A 16,703-nucleotide genomic window follows, 5' to 3' on the forward strand; every position below is an offset into this window, starting at 1 on the left:
TTTGGGGCCTTAGACGAAAATTTTAAATGGGGCCTTTTTATAATTAAATATTAATAAAATAAAATATATTTATATATTGAATTTTTTTATTTAAAATCTATTTTTCTTCCTTTTTGAGATGCAAAATTACTAATTAAGTTTTTGTATTTAAGTTCCTCTAACATTTCTTTTTCAATTGATAATATAGCTAATCCACTTAATCTTTCTTGTGACATAGTAGACCTTAAATAAGATTTTATTAATTTTAAGAAGTTTTTCATATCCGGATAAATATTTCCTAGTAGACATTTATAATGAGAAAATATTTATAGATAAATAAAACACAATTTATAATTAAAAATGATAATTTAACTAAAAATAAAAATTTAAAGTATAGAACAATAGAACTTGGTTATTGCAATTTTTCTAAAGCCATGACCACTTGAAAGTTTAAACCTGCACAAATAAAAATTAATTTAATACATGGTTTAATAAATTAGTGTCACTATAATACAAATGAGTTGATATGATACACATCAAATCATTAATTGGCATTATAATTTATAATGATAGATAAAGTGTCAGATTAAAAAAAAAAAAAGGGTGAGAAACTGTCGGACCAAATAACTGTGGTCAGTGGTCTTTAACCAAAAAAACAAAAACTCTGGTCAGTGGTCTGTCACGTTTGTGGGCTGTACTGTACAGCCCATAGACGTGACAAACCTGTACTCCTATAAAAAAAAAAAGTGAGAACCATCCAACCTTTTCTCCACTAGATCTTATATTTCTATGGCTAAGTTTTAAAGCAGAAAAAGGTCCACAGAGGGAGAGGGGCAGAATTAGAAAAGCATCATAGCAAAAAAACGTGTCCCATCCCATCAAAGAGGCAGTGCAGTGAAAGTATGAAACAAACTAAAAATATATGTAATTTAAGTTAAAGAAATAGAAGACTCTTGAGTATTTATTTTCAGAAAGACAAAGAGAAAGAGGGGAAGAACTGAAGCAGAAGAATACCTTCTGTGAATGCCGGCTGGTAGACTGGTATGCTGGAATCAACAAAGAAAAATTTCAAGCTAGAGGGGCTGACTGAGTTGATGGAAAAAGATCAAAAATCAAGATGAAGATGAAGAAAAGAAAGGTAGGACCGTAAGAATATAGATGGAGAGGTAGAGAGATAGAGAGATGAGAGGTTTTTCTTTTGTTTTTGACATTTATAATCTCTATTTTAGCATATTTCAAGACAATTACGTTATATTATTAATGAATTTTTCTGCTATTAATTTTAATTTTAGCATATTTCAAGAATGGGTTAATACATTTATCTCCTAAAATTTAATTGTGTTAGCTGAACTTTGACTTTTTTTTTTTTTTTTTTTTTTTTTCCAGTTTAATCTTTTGCATTTTAGGATACAATGGGGCCTTTTTAATGCATTTTATTGACCAATAAAAATGCTTAAAAATTTTTTAACTAAAATATATAAATAAATATATTATATATATAAATTTTTTTTTACAAGTGGGGCCTTCTTTAATTTGGGGGCCTTAGGCGGTTGCATCTCTTGCATCTACTGTTGAGCCGGCCCTGCACACTACTAAGATTGGCTGGTTATTCAATTTAATTATAGTAGTTTGCTTTTAAAATCATCAAAAGAATAAATAACAGAAATTGGGGGAAAACAACAGAGATTCAATCATCAAAACAAACATAATAGATGCTACTACAAGAAAAGAGTCTACTAGCGAGGGCCATATGCCCTCGCAAAAATTCAAATATCATCACAAAAGGTTATTAGTGAGGGCATATGGCCCTCAAAGGCCGTTGTATTTTCTTTTGTTGCTAAAAGAGATTTTGCAACCATATCTTTGTAAATAAATAATTTACGAGGGCAATCCACCGTCGCTACTGAACAAATTCACCTTCACAAATATAGTACCAAATGATGAGAAAAGTCGATGACTTATTTTTAGTGAGGGGAAACAGTTGTCGTTAACGACTATTTGTGAGGACCTCTATACCCTCGCAATTAGTTATTTGCGAAGTCCAAATTGACGACATACTTTTTAGTGACAAATAATGGCATCGCTAAAATTTATTTGTGAGGGCTTTTAACCCCTCGCAACTTATTTTTAGCGAGGGAAAGCAGTTGTCATTAATAATTATTTGTGAGGACATTTATACCCTCGCAATAATGGCATTGCTAAAATTTATTTGTGAGGGCTTTTAACCCCTCACAACTTATTTTTAGCAAGGGGAAGCAGTCGTCGTTAATAATTATTTGCGAGAACATTTATACCCTCGCAATAATGGCATCGCCAAAATTTATTTGTATGGGCTTTTAACCCCTCGCAACTTATTTTTAGCGAGGGAAAGCAATTGTCATTAATAATTATTTGTGAGGACATTTATACCCTCTCAATAATGGCATCGCTAAAATTTATTTGTGAGGGCTTTTAACCCCTCGCAACTTATTTTTAGCGAGGGAAAGCAGTTGTCATTAATAATTATTTGTGAGGACATTTATACCCTCTCTATAATGGCATCGCTAAATTTATTTGTGAGAGGTTAAAAGCATCGCTAAAATTTATTTGTGAGGGCTTTTAACCCCTCACAACTTATTTTTAGCGAGGGGAAGCAGTCGTCGTTAATAACTATTTGTGAGGACATTCATACCCTCGCAATAATGGCATCACTAAAATTTATTTGTGAGGGTTTGCAACTTATTTTTAGCGAGAGAAAATAGGTGTTGTTAATAACTATTTGTAAGGGACTTTGTCATCACTATAAAGTTATTTATGACCAACTTTTTAAGTATCGGTGGTAATATTTTATATAATTTTTGAAATATTTTATTATTTATTAATTTTTAATTTATTTTATATTATTTTTGTTTAACTATCATGTTACAATAGTACAATTACTACTAAAAATTGATACAATAATCCAATAATTACTAAAAATGATCCATCGAAAGATAAAAATTCATATAAGTTCAAACTTTAAAATATAAAATATACAAAGAAATCCTGAAATTAAACCCTGTTTTAAACTTAAACAACTATTTTATGACAAGATCTATATTAGTCTTCCTCTGAGTCACTCTCCAAGTTGTTTTCAACCTCTATGTTATTGTTTGAGTTGTCCTCTTCGTCTCTGCTAGTACCATCCTAAAAAATAAATAAAAAAACATTAAACATGAGTTAAAATGAAACAATTAAAGTGAATTTGTATTTATATCAATGCTTCAATAAATAAGTACACATACCATATCAAATCTAATCATATAATAATATGTCATAAACAAAAGTAAATTCCTTATGGTGGATAAGCTATATGCAAGGAAAGCTGTATTGCATCTTACCTTTTTAGTAAAGAGGTTCTAAGACTGGTAAAAAAGTCAGGTTTTCTATTCACTGCTTTGTATTTAAACAGTGTACAACATCCCTACATATTGCTTATGGAGGCATAAAGCGACCACAAGAGCAGTTACCAATTCCGATATCCCTAAACCGCTCAGGGTAACTTTTAAAAAAAAAAAAAAAAATTTTAACAATAACAATAACTTAATTTGATTACTTAAACCACTATCAAAATTAAATATAAATTAAAATAATATAACAATTGTGTAAAATGTAAACCACAAAACACATATGATATACAAAATTAAATACAAAACCTATACACAGCTGTCAAAACAGTAGATAATGTCATAGTTCTATTATCATTTATCAAAACTAAATATAAAATAATATAATATTATAATAGACGCAAGCTATAAAGCACAACAAACCAATAGAAAGCTGTAGAAGATCCAAGAGGCAAAAGCATAAGTTTGAGATTGTACCGTGGTAACTGGATCTATGTCAGATTGTTGTGGTATGCCCATCAACTGCAACTTTTGTGCAAACTTCTCCTCAAGCTTCTCCACAACTTTTGCAAGTTTGGAATCCATTTCCTATCTAAGACTTGCCTCCAAATCTTCTTTTTCTTTTGTAAAATCTTCTCTGCAATGCTTGCTACAACCTTTACCAGATGAAGTTAAGCCGTACACATCCTTAGCCTTAATACCTATTCCCATGCCAAGAATACGACCATGACTTGGTTCACCAACCACTTCACAAAAGATCTGATAATCATTTGTCTTAGTACCTTCAGAAACAGCTTTGGCCTTTATCGCATCCATTTTTTCCTACACATAAATAAAAACCACGTGGATAATCAAAACAACAAAAAAACTAAAATTGATAACAAAATTAAAATTTTGGTATAAGTTGCATACATATAATGTCTTAGCATGATCAGTTGCCCATTCTTTGTCATCCTGCTTTGTGTGAAATTTCTTAAAACAATCAATGGGGCTAGGCTCAGAGCCCGTCTCTAGATACTGCAATATTTAAAAGAAAAAACAGCATTGGTAAACTTATTAAACAACGTAAATACACAATAAAAGATAAAACTATTTGATGATAATATAATATACCATTTCATATCTGTACTTCGCCATTGGTAGAGAACCTGTAGTGGAGAAAATTTTAGACTTATTTCTGTTGTCCTTATTTGTCGATCTTGTCTCCTGCACGCAAAATTCATACACTAGAACATTAGTTTCTATGAAAATATTAACAAATAATGGTTAGAGAGAGAGTGAGAGAGAATTTATGACATGTATTCCATTTACACTCACCCCGCAATCTCCCACCATCCATTTATCCACCATCTCTTTCCAGAAAGGGGTGGGAATGAAGGAAGGACCATTCTTGTAACGATCTTCTTTCTCTTCATACTTCTGAAAAATTGGATTTCTTATGCGAAACATCCAATCAAAATAGCGGTGTTTCATTGATTCTGCAAACGCTTTCTTAACTTCCTTATCTGGCTGTTTATGCTTAAAGCGTTGAGCTCTGTATCGAGCGTATCTCTAGCTCAAAATTTGGGTATTCTGTAAAAGTTGTCCAAGCTCCATTAAGTGTTTGGTGAAAAAGAATTGTAATCTCTTGAGTGGCTTTTGGTGTAATAATTTTGAAAATTGAAATCAAACATGTTAACAATATCATATAGCTATGATACCATAATTAATTTCAATAAACCAACATAGCAATAAGTCACTCACTTGCCATCATAAATCTCAACCTCTATTTCACCATCTCCGGCATTGATGCCTTTAGCCTTTCCTCAACCCCTCTTTTTTCCAGCATTAGTACCTATTGATAAAACAAATAATAATAAAAATTTGTTAAAGAACGTGTACCTATTGAAAAGAAAAAAAGAAAAGAAAAAGAAGCTCTCCTAATAAGGGAAAGAATCGTATAATAATATTGTGAAATAAGTTAATAAAAAAAATATATCACATTTAGAATTTGTTCTTGATCTCTCACATATTCAAGCACAAGAATATTATTTTAACAGCAAAAGAAATTAACGAAAAAAAAATCGTGCTTAAAGCTTTGATTCCAGCTAACATTCAATTTCAGTTGGGTATGATACAATAATTTAGTAGATTTAAAATATGGACATCCAGTTGATAGATTTTACCCAGAATTTGAGTTGCCCCATTTTCATAACTTCTCAAATTTTTTTATTTTATGATATATTTTTTATAGGTAAATGAACCATTCAATAAACGCAAAGCACAACCCAAGTACACAGGAAATACAACTTCTTAAAATTTGCATGTGTCGTGAACAATCTCAACAAAAGGTGCATAACAAGAGAGACAAAAACTCAATAAGATGGAAACTGTCTTCAGAACATCATGTACCAAAGGGAAATGAATTTTTAAAAAAATACTAACATACAGCATTCAACACTAGTTCCATGATTGCAGAAGGGGCAACTGAAGATAGTATTAAGCTTGTCCATTTTATTACTGAACTTCTACTCCCTCCCTTTCATGGGTCTAAAACTCCCTACATACTAATGTTATTATTCTATGTACATCAATTTTCCACGACTTATTTCATTTCATCCTCTTTGATACATCATTTACCTCGGTCATCTTAATTCTTTGAATAAATCAATAGTTTTTATCATCAATTGGATCACTATTATGAAATTCAAACTTCTAACAAAGAAACATGTAAGTTCATCACAATATTCTCAACCAGCCACTTGCAATGATGCTATAGTAATATAATGGATTTGGAACTGTTATGCATGATGCAGATCCTTGGTGGAAGTGCAATAATGAAGGTGCAACCAAACCACAACATAAATTATGAATATAAGTAAATGCGATAAAAAAATGGTGTATAATGTAAATACTACCTATTATAATGGAATCAGAGAGGCCTTAGGTGCTCCTTCATTAGTTTGAGGCTCAGATGATGGAGGTAGAATTTGTGAGAGCTCCTCCTCACAAACTTCATTATGATCAAATGAAGGCCTAGTTGACTGAGTTTCTTGTGGTTAAGAGTCTTGAGACTCACTAATGCCTTTACCTTTCCTCTTAACTTTCCTTGCCATGCCTACCTACTATTAGAAAAACTAACATTTGTAAAAAACACAATGAAAGTAGAATATAAATATGTTAATGTGATCACAAAAAATAAAGAACACTAGCAGTTATGAATATTAATGTGAAATTACACATGAAACACAGCTCTACCTAACTCACAAAGCTTTTACTTCAATGACATTATTGTGAAGAAAAATATAACTAACAATTTTTTCAGAACTAAATACATGCTCATCATCCTATCACATTGATAAATTGAAACAAAAATTTTTAATTGACAACACTTTAATCAATAAATAGTTTCTCAAGTTGTGGTGTCCAAAGGTTATCGTCATCAGTTGAATTGTTTCCTTTCATCTATTATAATACAATGAAACATGGAAACAACCTCAGAACAAATGTCAAACCACCAGATCAACAAATACATAAATAAATGGAGATATTGACATTAAATTTTAGATACAATTTGTATAAACTATTGAAAAAGAGAACAAACTTAAACCATTGCATAGTTACTGCACAAGGATAGCTTATTATATGAAATCACAGTATTATATGCCTATAAAATAAACCAAATGTGCTAACACAATTATATACCTATAAAATTTCATAAAAAAAAAAAATTATATACCTATAAAATAAACCAAACATAGTATTCTATCACATCAATCCTTAAGATTGATTCTGTAAAGCTAGTTATCCTTGTAACATTAGTTTATTAAATGTTAAAGTAGGTCTTATTTATATAGATAGTAAAATATTATTTTAGATGTGTACCTTTGACTGATGGATCACCAAAAACTGTAAAAGATTGAGCAAATCTGCTAATAGAAAACAAAAATATGAAATTACGAATAGAGAGAGAGAGAGAGAGAGAGAGAGAGAGAGAGAGAGAGATAAATTAGAGGCGCAAAGAATAAAACTGGAAGGGATAAATCAGTACCTGGCACCCTTGTCTTTGGTTTCATTCTCTAGCCTCTCTGTGATGAACTGGAGGTGTAGCAAAAAACAAGAAATATATAGTAGGATTTGTGCAGGAAATTTTAGCAAAGAGTAGTGGCAAAGAGTGAAAAAATTATGTGAAGTAGCGGCAAAGAAAAAAATAAAAATCAATGTAGGAAATATTTTAGGAAATATCTGAAAGCTTATTCAAAGATCCTATAACCATATACAAAACCCATTAAAAATAAAATATATACCATAAATTAGATATTGAAAAAAAAATATATTAATAGCATCTCCACTATTACTAGACTACAACGCTTAAATAGAAAAGGAATAAACAATCTGAAGACCTCAAAACCAAAAATAGGAGAAATTTTATTTTTTTTATCTGTGCAGAAAGTTTGATTCTAGCAAAAGATATACTGCAGTGAACCTAATACAACCATTTCTCACATTCTTTTCTATAAAATAAAAAAGGAAGCAAGGTAAAAAACAAAAAGATCTAAACTTTCTTTCCAGGACTAGTGTACATTTTCTTAGCAGCCCCCTAACAAAAGGAAATAAATTTAACCCCCAAAAGAAAAAAAAAAAAAAGTTGCAATCCTTTTCACATTTTGCTCTATTTGAAGTAATGGGTTTTGTTTTCTTGACCGTTTGAAACGATCCAGAATATCTTGAAGACACAACAAATAGGCCAATAACATTGAAAAGTAAAGAAATAAAAAAAAAAAAATTAAAAAAATCCCAGATAAGAAAAATAGAGAAGTGAGAATGAGACAGACCTTGCAGACACGACCCAAGATGTGTAATGAGAATCGACAAGGAAGAGCTGCGGTGGAGGCTAGTAATGCCGCAGTACCTTTGTTTTGCCATGCGCGACGCTATTCGCCTCCAAGACCCTACAGCCAGCGAGGCTCGGTTTCACAAGCGGACCAACCTCAATGTCGGGCCACCCGAGGCTCCAATCGTCGTGTTCATCAACGCTCGTAGCGGTGGTAGACACGGGCCTGAGCTTAAAGAGAGGCTGCATCAATTGATTGCCGAAGAACATGTATGGGAAAAATGCAAAATAGAGTTTGTTTGTTTCTGTGAGGCATTTTGTCGAACAGGTTGTGAACTTTTTTTTTTTTTGAATTGGGAAATTTTTTGGAAAAAAAAAATGCAGGTTTTTTATTTGAAGGATGTGAAGCTGCATGAGTTTGTACAATATGGTTTGAAATGTCTGGAGATGTTGGCTAGGATTGGTGACTCTTGTGCCAAAGACACTCATGAAAGGTTAAGAGTTGTGGCATGTTAAGAGTTTTGAGAGAGTTTCAGAGAACCAAGTAGAGAACTGAGACTGAAGAAGTGAAGAGGTGAGGAAGCGTGTAAAGGGGAGGAAGCCATGAGGCCCATGACCACGGACACGGAGCATTCAATCTAACCTCTGAGACTAAGTTCGAAGTGAAAACTGGAGAGAGTCAAGACAGTGAAGAGAGCCATTAGAGATATGGAGAGATATTCTGATTTGTAGAGTGTAATTGTCACCGTTAGATTGGGTCTTGATATTTTTGGATTATAAGTTTATAACCCTTGATTCAATTTTGGGTTATTGTATTTGTGCCACACGTGACACGGCCCATATTGCCACTGAAATCAGTCTTCAGTGTTCAGTCATATCATTGAGTGGAGTGCTCATGTTTTACTCTCATCAAAACAGTTGATTTGAATATTAATTTGAGTTAACAGTTGATATGGGTATTTGGGAATTTGTGTGAGAAACAGTGGGCTGGCTGGCACTGCTGGGCTGCTCCTGTTGGTTGTTGGTATGTCAATCACTCTACATGATAGATTTATATCTGATCCTACAAAAATCTACCACTTCCTTCACTGGACTGCAATATTTGAACATGGCATTAATCTTTGCATGTTTCTCCCATTTCCACTAATCAATGGCTCTGGAGTCAAAAATCAAAGATAAAAAGTCAGGCTTATAATTATATCTATAAAAATAAACCAAAGATAACATTTTTAAACACAAGAAACTCTAGAAAGATCAAAGAAGATTAGACCCACTTTAGCAATTTACTTACCAGAAGCAGCGCCCACCTCAAAAATTGAAGAGAATTTTTTGCAACAAGTGAAAGAAGCTAACTTTACTAGTACACACAGAGAGAGAGAGAGAGAGAGAGAGAGAGAGAGAGAGAGAGAGATGAACCAGGTACAGTGCAAGTGCTAGCTCATTTTTTTTAGCACCAGCATTAGCCGTTCCTTAAAAAAAAAAAAAAAAAAAAAAGGCCTATATTGACGTGTAAAAAAATCATTTTATTTATTTTAATACATCACTTTACAATATATGCTACTTCAAATCTTCTATTACCTTATTTAAATACTTTTTTTATTCTTTCTTTCTACTTTTTAATTCTTTTTGGTTTCCAAAGGCCCAACATCACACACACACGTACACAAAAAATTTGCCACTTCCTTCGCTGGATTGCAATATTTGAACATGGTTATAAGCATTAGTTGATGGGTACAATACATACAACTATACACAAAAGCGTTTCTTCTCTGAGGCATTACACAATGCATAAGGAAAAATTCCTCATATTGAAATTAATTGAACTTGCAAATCCTAGCTTTATAATTAATTATTATTTTTAATTATTCTTAAAATCCGTTTTCAAAATTAATTGAACTTGCAACCAAAATTATGTTGTCGATCAATCACTTACACGTACACAATGGTCATATGGCTTGGTCGACCATAAAAATTGGTGATTTTACAAATATCCCTCCTGGATTTTCATGTGTGTTAATCTAGTTTTTTGTTTTTTTCTAATTTAAGTAATTAATCCTTGGAAATTATGCTGAAAAACCATTTTAATATCTTCAAATGTCTTATTATTATTATTATTATTATTATTATTATTATTATTATTATTATTATTATTATTTTGAGATAACAAAATTCAAATGATCATTAAACTTTCACAAATGTAAATTTTTCGTTATTTATTTGACATTGAATTATAGAACATAATTACTCCAAAATATAAAAGTCTTGGTCAAACTAATTTTCTATATGTTTAATAATCCAAGATTAACATTAATAGTACTACTACAATTGAACATTCTCGTGCGTAAGCATGGGTTACACGCTAGTTTAGAATAGTACATGTTGTGGGATACAGAAATTTAATAAGGTAACAGTGCCACGTGTCATATCCAAGGCCGAGGATGCCACGTCAATGTCGGGAAGATCCTACCCTCGAATGGCCAGGCCGAGGAGGTGAGCCTTGACCACATTAGTGACATATTACCAGAGGAGGTTGCACTGTAGAGGAAGGGCTTCAGGGAGGAGGTCAGTCTTGTCATGTCTGAAGGGATGGAAGCCACCACCACATTTATTGCACCCCACCAAACCCTCTGGCTGCATTTATGTGGAGAAGACTCCTGAACAGTTTTGTCTAGATAGCCACAACTCACGGAAGGTTTAGGAAAACATCTGATGGGACAAGCATTCAAGTAGTGGCCTACGTGATCAACAAATGGAGGGCCAAGATCAACGGAAAGAGGCTATATAACGTAAGAAGCCCTCCAGAGGAATGGAAGGATCTGAGAATAGGTGGAGAAAACACTATAGCAACAAGAACTAGAATTGTAATCAAGTCTAGAGAGAATATATTCAAGAACTACTCTCCTTGGATTTAGCCGAGGAAGGATTTCTTTGCATGAAGCTTGTTTTTCCTTATTTACTTCCCACCTTTAATCCGTTGTAAGCGTCGTTCAATTCATTAAGCCTAGTTTTTGGCCCACTCTCTACAAATTCGTTGTGTTAGGCTATTTGGACCTTAATCCTTATGACCCAAACCGTGCCCTTACACATGTGCTTAGATATAAATGGTTTTGATTTAAGAGGAGGAAAATGTCCTTACTTTAAATTCTTTTTAAAAAACCCATGACTAGCGAGGGTTAATGTTGAGATAAAATGAAAATCTCAATGTGTGAGGGCTACCTCGGTCACTCCTATGTGTGATCCATGGGATGCCTACTAGTATCTTGTTGTTAAAAGAGATTTTTCAAAAGTTTGGGGATTAAGACTAAAATTCATGCAGAGGTGGCTCAACATAATTTGGGACTTAAAACGAAAATTCATGCATTTTCTACTAATCAAATCAAGGTTAATTTGATGCAATATTAAATACTTAATTTGAAGAATAATACCAACTTATTATTTTTGAGAGAGAGAGAGATTAATCTATAATTGGTGATTTAACACATTTGAAACATTTTAGGGTTTCAATTGGGTTAGATTGCTATTGGTCTTGTATTTTGGAAGCCTTGATAGAAATGAAAAGGAAAAATTCAAAGTCCAACCATTGGATGGGAAGAGCACGGTAAAGAATGGATATTGGTGAAATTAGAGTGTGATTGGATGGTTTGATTGTGAGAGCAAACCGATCAAAGTACGGGTACATGACATGTAACCTTCATGTGCCAATTTAGATTCCAATTCTTACCATTGGATTTGCATAGCATGGTAAAATATTGGTGTTGATGAAATTTAAGCTCAATTGAACAACCAGATCGAGCTCAAATTAAACCATTTTTACATATAAGCAAACCCATCATTTGTTTTAATATTTAATAGCTGAACTGTATTATTCTTTTATAGTATTTGATATAGCTCACTGTGGAAAATTTTCATATTTTTCTTTTAACACATGACATATAATCTTTTTTATTATCTAATTTTGGGGAGCTATTTAATTTATGATTTATATCTAATTTATTTCATTAATTAACCTATGTATTTCCTATACAAACTCCTATTTATTCTTGTTTATTATAAAAAACTAGTCGCAAACCCGTGCAATGCACGGGCTAGTTGTGAAAATATATATTTATAGATAATTGATGGTTAATAAGTATGAATAAATAAAAAAATGAAATTGGACTATTTGTAAAAAAATAGCTTACCTAATTTAGTTAGAATTTTTATTTAGTTTTGGATCCCTTTATTAAATTCTAAATAGTTCTAATTAACATAGTTGAAGACCATATGTAACTCTTTTTCTTTTTTTTGATACCATAGAAAACAGTTACAGGACACAAGTTATATAACATAAGATTTGGAGAGATCCAACAGTAATTGGGTCGAATAATGAACTGCTAGAGAATTGAAGCTACTTCTAACACATACACATGATAGTTTTTGGTACAAAAATGGTGTGAAAAGTTAAACCTTATTAAGTTAGAAAATGCAAGTCTGTTGTCATAGGTTGTTCTTGCAATCTTGGTTAACTTCTTCCATTACAAACCTGTTCAATCCTTTTGCAACCACTGCCAAACAAAATTAGTGTAAATCCAAGGTCTCTAGCTTTTATTGCAACCTCCACGATTGCATCCTGAAATGCTGTTGGGTAAGATGTTGACAGACTGCTAGGCTCCCCCACTAATATTAGATCTCTCTTCAAGTCCTTTGCTTCATATGCATAGCCACTCTGTTTCAATTTCCTTTTCCTTCAACAAACTACTTTGATAATGAGTTGCCAATCCCTATTGGAGACATCTTTATGAGTTGGTATGCTGTGATCTTGATATTAGGATTGTCCATTTCTAAAGGCCTCCTGGTACCTGCATAAAAGAGATTTGGCAGTGAGTGAGAACAACATTTATCAGATTTGGGGTCTTCCCATCATGAACCACTTGATTTCTATGGTTCCATAAGGACCATAGAATGGAAAAAAGAGATTGAAGATATAGGTCATTTTCCTGATTGACTATATGTAACTATAAAAAGTAAAATTTTAACATATACATTAAAATAACAATGTAGAAAAATAGCATTTCAAATGGTTATCTATAGGAAATCCCAAGGGATGCAAATTAAATCACAATTAGCAACTTGCCCCATCGTCACTAAGGGATGCAAATCTTGAGGAGATTGTTCTTTGTTAAAACTTTAAAAACAGCTTACATTGATAATATGGGACAAAAATAATTCAATAACCTACAACAGAACATTAATTATTCAATAACTGAAAATATACTTGCATTTTGTTTATAGTAAAAAATAATAATAATAATAATAAAAAGAAGGAAAAGAAGAACAATTATTAAAATTTTCAATTTATAATTAACAATACTACTTTGGAAATGAACTCATTATCTCAAGTCTCAAGCAAAGAAAAAAAAATGAAACTTAGAAACTCATATGGTCTTTATAGATTTAATACTTCAGTTTAGCACATAACATATGCAACAATGATAATTGACAATTATCAGTGGTATACTTAGGCTTCCCAATCATTAGTGGTATACCTTTTCCTTATTCCCATATCTACATCAGATTGGCTGAAATCACAAACATGAATTCTACTTGATGCAAATGTGTTGCAAAAAATATTAATGATAAATACGAAAAAAAAAAAAAAAACTTTTGAGACACTGAACCATGATCACAAAGTATTGGGACTGGACCATGATTTCTCTCTAGCACAACAAATTCATAGGAGTCACATAAGAGGAAATCAAGATTGAACATGGTGGCTCACATTTAAGAGAACCTGTATAGGAGATGTTAGCAAATTAATTTTTACTAAATTGGAATTGAAAATTACAGGAGAAACATTAGTATCGACAAAAAAGTACAATATTGCAAATAGAACTCAATTTAGAAATTGCTTTTGGCTCAAGTGACAATTTGCCAAAAAGAATAACTTGCCTTGATTCACTCTATCAGCCATATCTTCAATTGAATAACATACTACATATCCTTGTCTTTCTCTATTAATCTTTTTAAGTGATTAAGCATTTGTAGCAATTGCAATACCTCAAATTCAAAATATGTATGATAAATCATTGTTAGATACTTCTGCAACCAAAAACCATGTTATCACCCAACTAACCTAACATTCCAAATCCATTATTAATAGAATTAATGATTGGTCAACCAACTGCAAAGGGGGAGGTTTTTCAACAAACAAACAAAAACTTGAATTTCTACCTTTTCAATCAAATAATAATAATAATAATAAAATGAAACTGAATTTAACTCCCAACTATTAAAATAGAGACTCACTTAAATAGCAAGTTCCATACAATTACACACCATATGAATTTATTTCTATTTTTTTCAAAGAGAATCCACATTGGTTCTTCCAATGACATTATTTAGAAACACCCTACCCTGTGGTCAAGTTTGAGACTTCCCCTAAAGTATTTCAAATTATTACCATTCTTCTACATCTTAGCAAATAATTTTTTGAATCAAATTATAATTTTTCAGCTTACAGAGATTTACAAACGACGTGAACTTTACTTTAGAATCTCTGTTTTCCCCAAAAGAAAATACATCTTTTCTAAGCACAACTCAAGTGAACAAATCAGAAGTTCTCAAAGCTTTAAATCAAGGCAATTAAAAACTAAAAACAGAGTTCAACACATGGAGAAAAGATGTTGACAGTGTGCTTCAATTAATTGAAAGGCATGACCTATAAAGTATAAACTGACCGGCACATATTGAACACCTCCACCACCTTGATATTACACAAATATGTGTAGAATTGCATATACGCAAAGATCTCTACTTTTAATTTATATTAGAGGAAGTGATTCGTCCACTAACAGACTAATCTGTAGTAGCACGCCAACATAATTTTGTAACCCGTGCTATTTCAGGTAAGCTTGTAAATGCATTGTTAAGCTATTTGATAAAAATCAAGGTCAAGTTGGCTTTGAGTTCATACCTCATACCACTTGAGTTCCCATTGCATTTGTAATGCGGCCCCTGGAATTAACCAGCAGGACTTATTCTTTCCTAGCTTGGCTGCAAGACGCAATGCACTGTTCGCTTTATCATCCAATTTTTGAAGCGTTGTATCTTTGAGTAACCTGCTTTCAAGCAATAGTTGATATACTTGGGGTTGTCTGCTCTCCGCTGCCAAAAGTACTATATTTTTTCCTTCGCTCGTAACATCATGGATAGCCATTGGAAACTTTTTGAGTATTTCCTCAACTTTATGCGATTTTGATCGAAAATCTCAAAAAATACGCTAAAATCGGCAAAGAGCGAGCAAAGCAAGAGCGAATGAGTGAATGAGGATAGCTTGTAAGAGAGGTTTGAGGAATAAAGACAGAAAGGGGAAACGACAGCAAGACCCAAGACAAAGCGGAGAGAGAGAGGGGTCAAAGGTTAGGGTTTTGGGTTTTAAGAATGCGTATATGTTAGAGAGAGTCAGTCGCATAAAAGACTGAAAGAAAAATCGAAATATAAAAAATAGAATAAATAAATAAATGCTAGACAAAGCGGAGAGAGAGAGGGGTCAAAGGTTAGGGTTTTGGGTTTTAAGAATGCGTATATGTTAGAGAGAGTCAGTCGCATAAAAGATTGAAAGAAAAATCGAAATATAAAAAATAGAATAAATAAATAAATGCTGACGTGGAAATATGTGGGAGCTTCAAAAGCAAGACTGAAAAAAAATAGAAATTTAAAAAATAGAATAAATAAATAAATGCTGACGTGGAAAACTGTGGGAGCTTCAACAGCTTCGGTTTTATATATATATATATATATATATATAGATTATGCTAATTGTTTAAACATTAAACCTTATAAGCTTCAAACCACATGCCGCTACATATATTCTAAAATTTAAATTAACAAAAAAAAAATTTCTTATAACATGCAATTTTTTATAAAACTTTTTTTGAGCTATAGAAATCTTTTATTAAATGCCAAATATAGTCATACAAAGTAAACTAGTGCATACACTAGCATAGGTGGGACATTCACTACATGCAGTGTAGTCCCAAATAAAACACCACAGAGAGCCATTAAGACCAAAAGAAAGACAGCTCCATGCCCAACACCACTATATAATTTCTTATAAAACTTTTTTTTTAATCAAATTTCTTAAAATTTCTTAAACCTTAGCGCCACATGTCCATCAATTCCCCTTTCCCTCAAATTTTTTTTCACTTTTCCCTCTTACACTCGCTACTCCCAATTCCCTTGGAACATAATTCCCCTTTCCCTCTAAAGTTTTTCATTTTTCCCTCTAACACTCCCAATTCACACCAACTGACAACATGCAACTGCACGGCAAGACACCCAAAACAAACAAAATAGAAAAGCGACTAAAGATCTCTCTACCAAATTCTCTACCAAATTATCGGACCCAAGGGAATTTTATTTTTATTTGTTTATTTATTTATTTGCCACAGTTAAAATTGGAAAGGCTTTTGATGGATAAAGTTTTATTTTATTTTATTTTTATATTAACATAATATGGTTTTCACTGTGTCTACTTTACCAATATCTGAACCTGAACTTACCGAACA

General features: G+C 32.2%; 1 protein-coding gene across 3 annotated transcripts; it reads right to left on the minus strand.

Moving 5' to 3' along the window:
* Positions 1 to 2,946: 2,946 nt before the first annotated feature.
* Positions 2,947 to 8,494, minus strand: LOC115962335. 3 transcript variants are annotated; one of them, XR_004085385.1, is made up of 10 exons: positions 8,159 to 8,494; positions 7,375 to 7,421; positions 7,209 to 7,252; positions 6,242 to 6,448; positions 5,088 to 5,178; positions 4,662 to 4,916; positions 4,458 to 4,550; positions 4,257 to 4,361; positions 3,822 to 4,166; positions 2,947 to 3,144 (listed from the first exon to the last, which is right to left on the minus strand). XR_004085385.1 is itself a non-coding variant. In XM_031081249.1 (9 exons), the coding sequence occupies exons 5-8, from the start codon at positions 4,815 to 4,817 to the stop codon at positions 3,933 to 3,935; spliced, it is 588 nt and encodes a 195-aa protein (XP_030937109.1). In that variant the 5' UTR covers positions 4,818 to 4,916; positions 5,088 to 5,178; positions 6,242 to 6,445; positions 7,375 to 7,421; positions 8,159 to 8,494; the 3' UTR covers positions 2,952 to 3,144; positions 3,822 to 3,932. The 3 variants fall into 3 exon arrangements, 2 of the variants coding, with proteins under 2 accessions (XP_030937109.1, XP_030937110.1); XM_031081249.1 differs by lacking the exon at positions 7,209 to 7,252 and having other exon boundaries at positions 2,952 to 3,144; positions 6,242 to 6,445; XM_031081250.1 differs by lacking the exon at positions 7,209 to 7,252 and having other exon boundaries at positions 2,952 to 3,144.
* Between the last annotated feature and the right edge of the window lie 8,209 nt (positions 8,495 to 16,703).

This window comes from Quercus lobata, chromosome 9 (genome assembly GCF_001633185.2).
Source record: "Quercus lobata isolate SW786 chromosome 9, ValleyOak3.0 Primary Assembly, whole genome shotgun sequence".
Classification (NCBI taxonomy): Eukaryota; Viridiplantae; Streptophyta; class Magnoliopsida; order Fagales; family Fagaceae; genus Quercus; species Quercus lobata.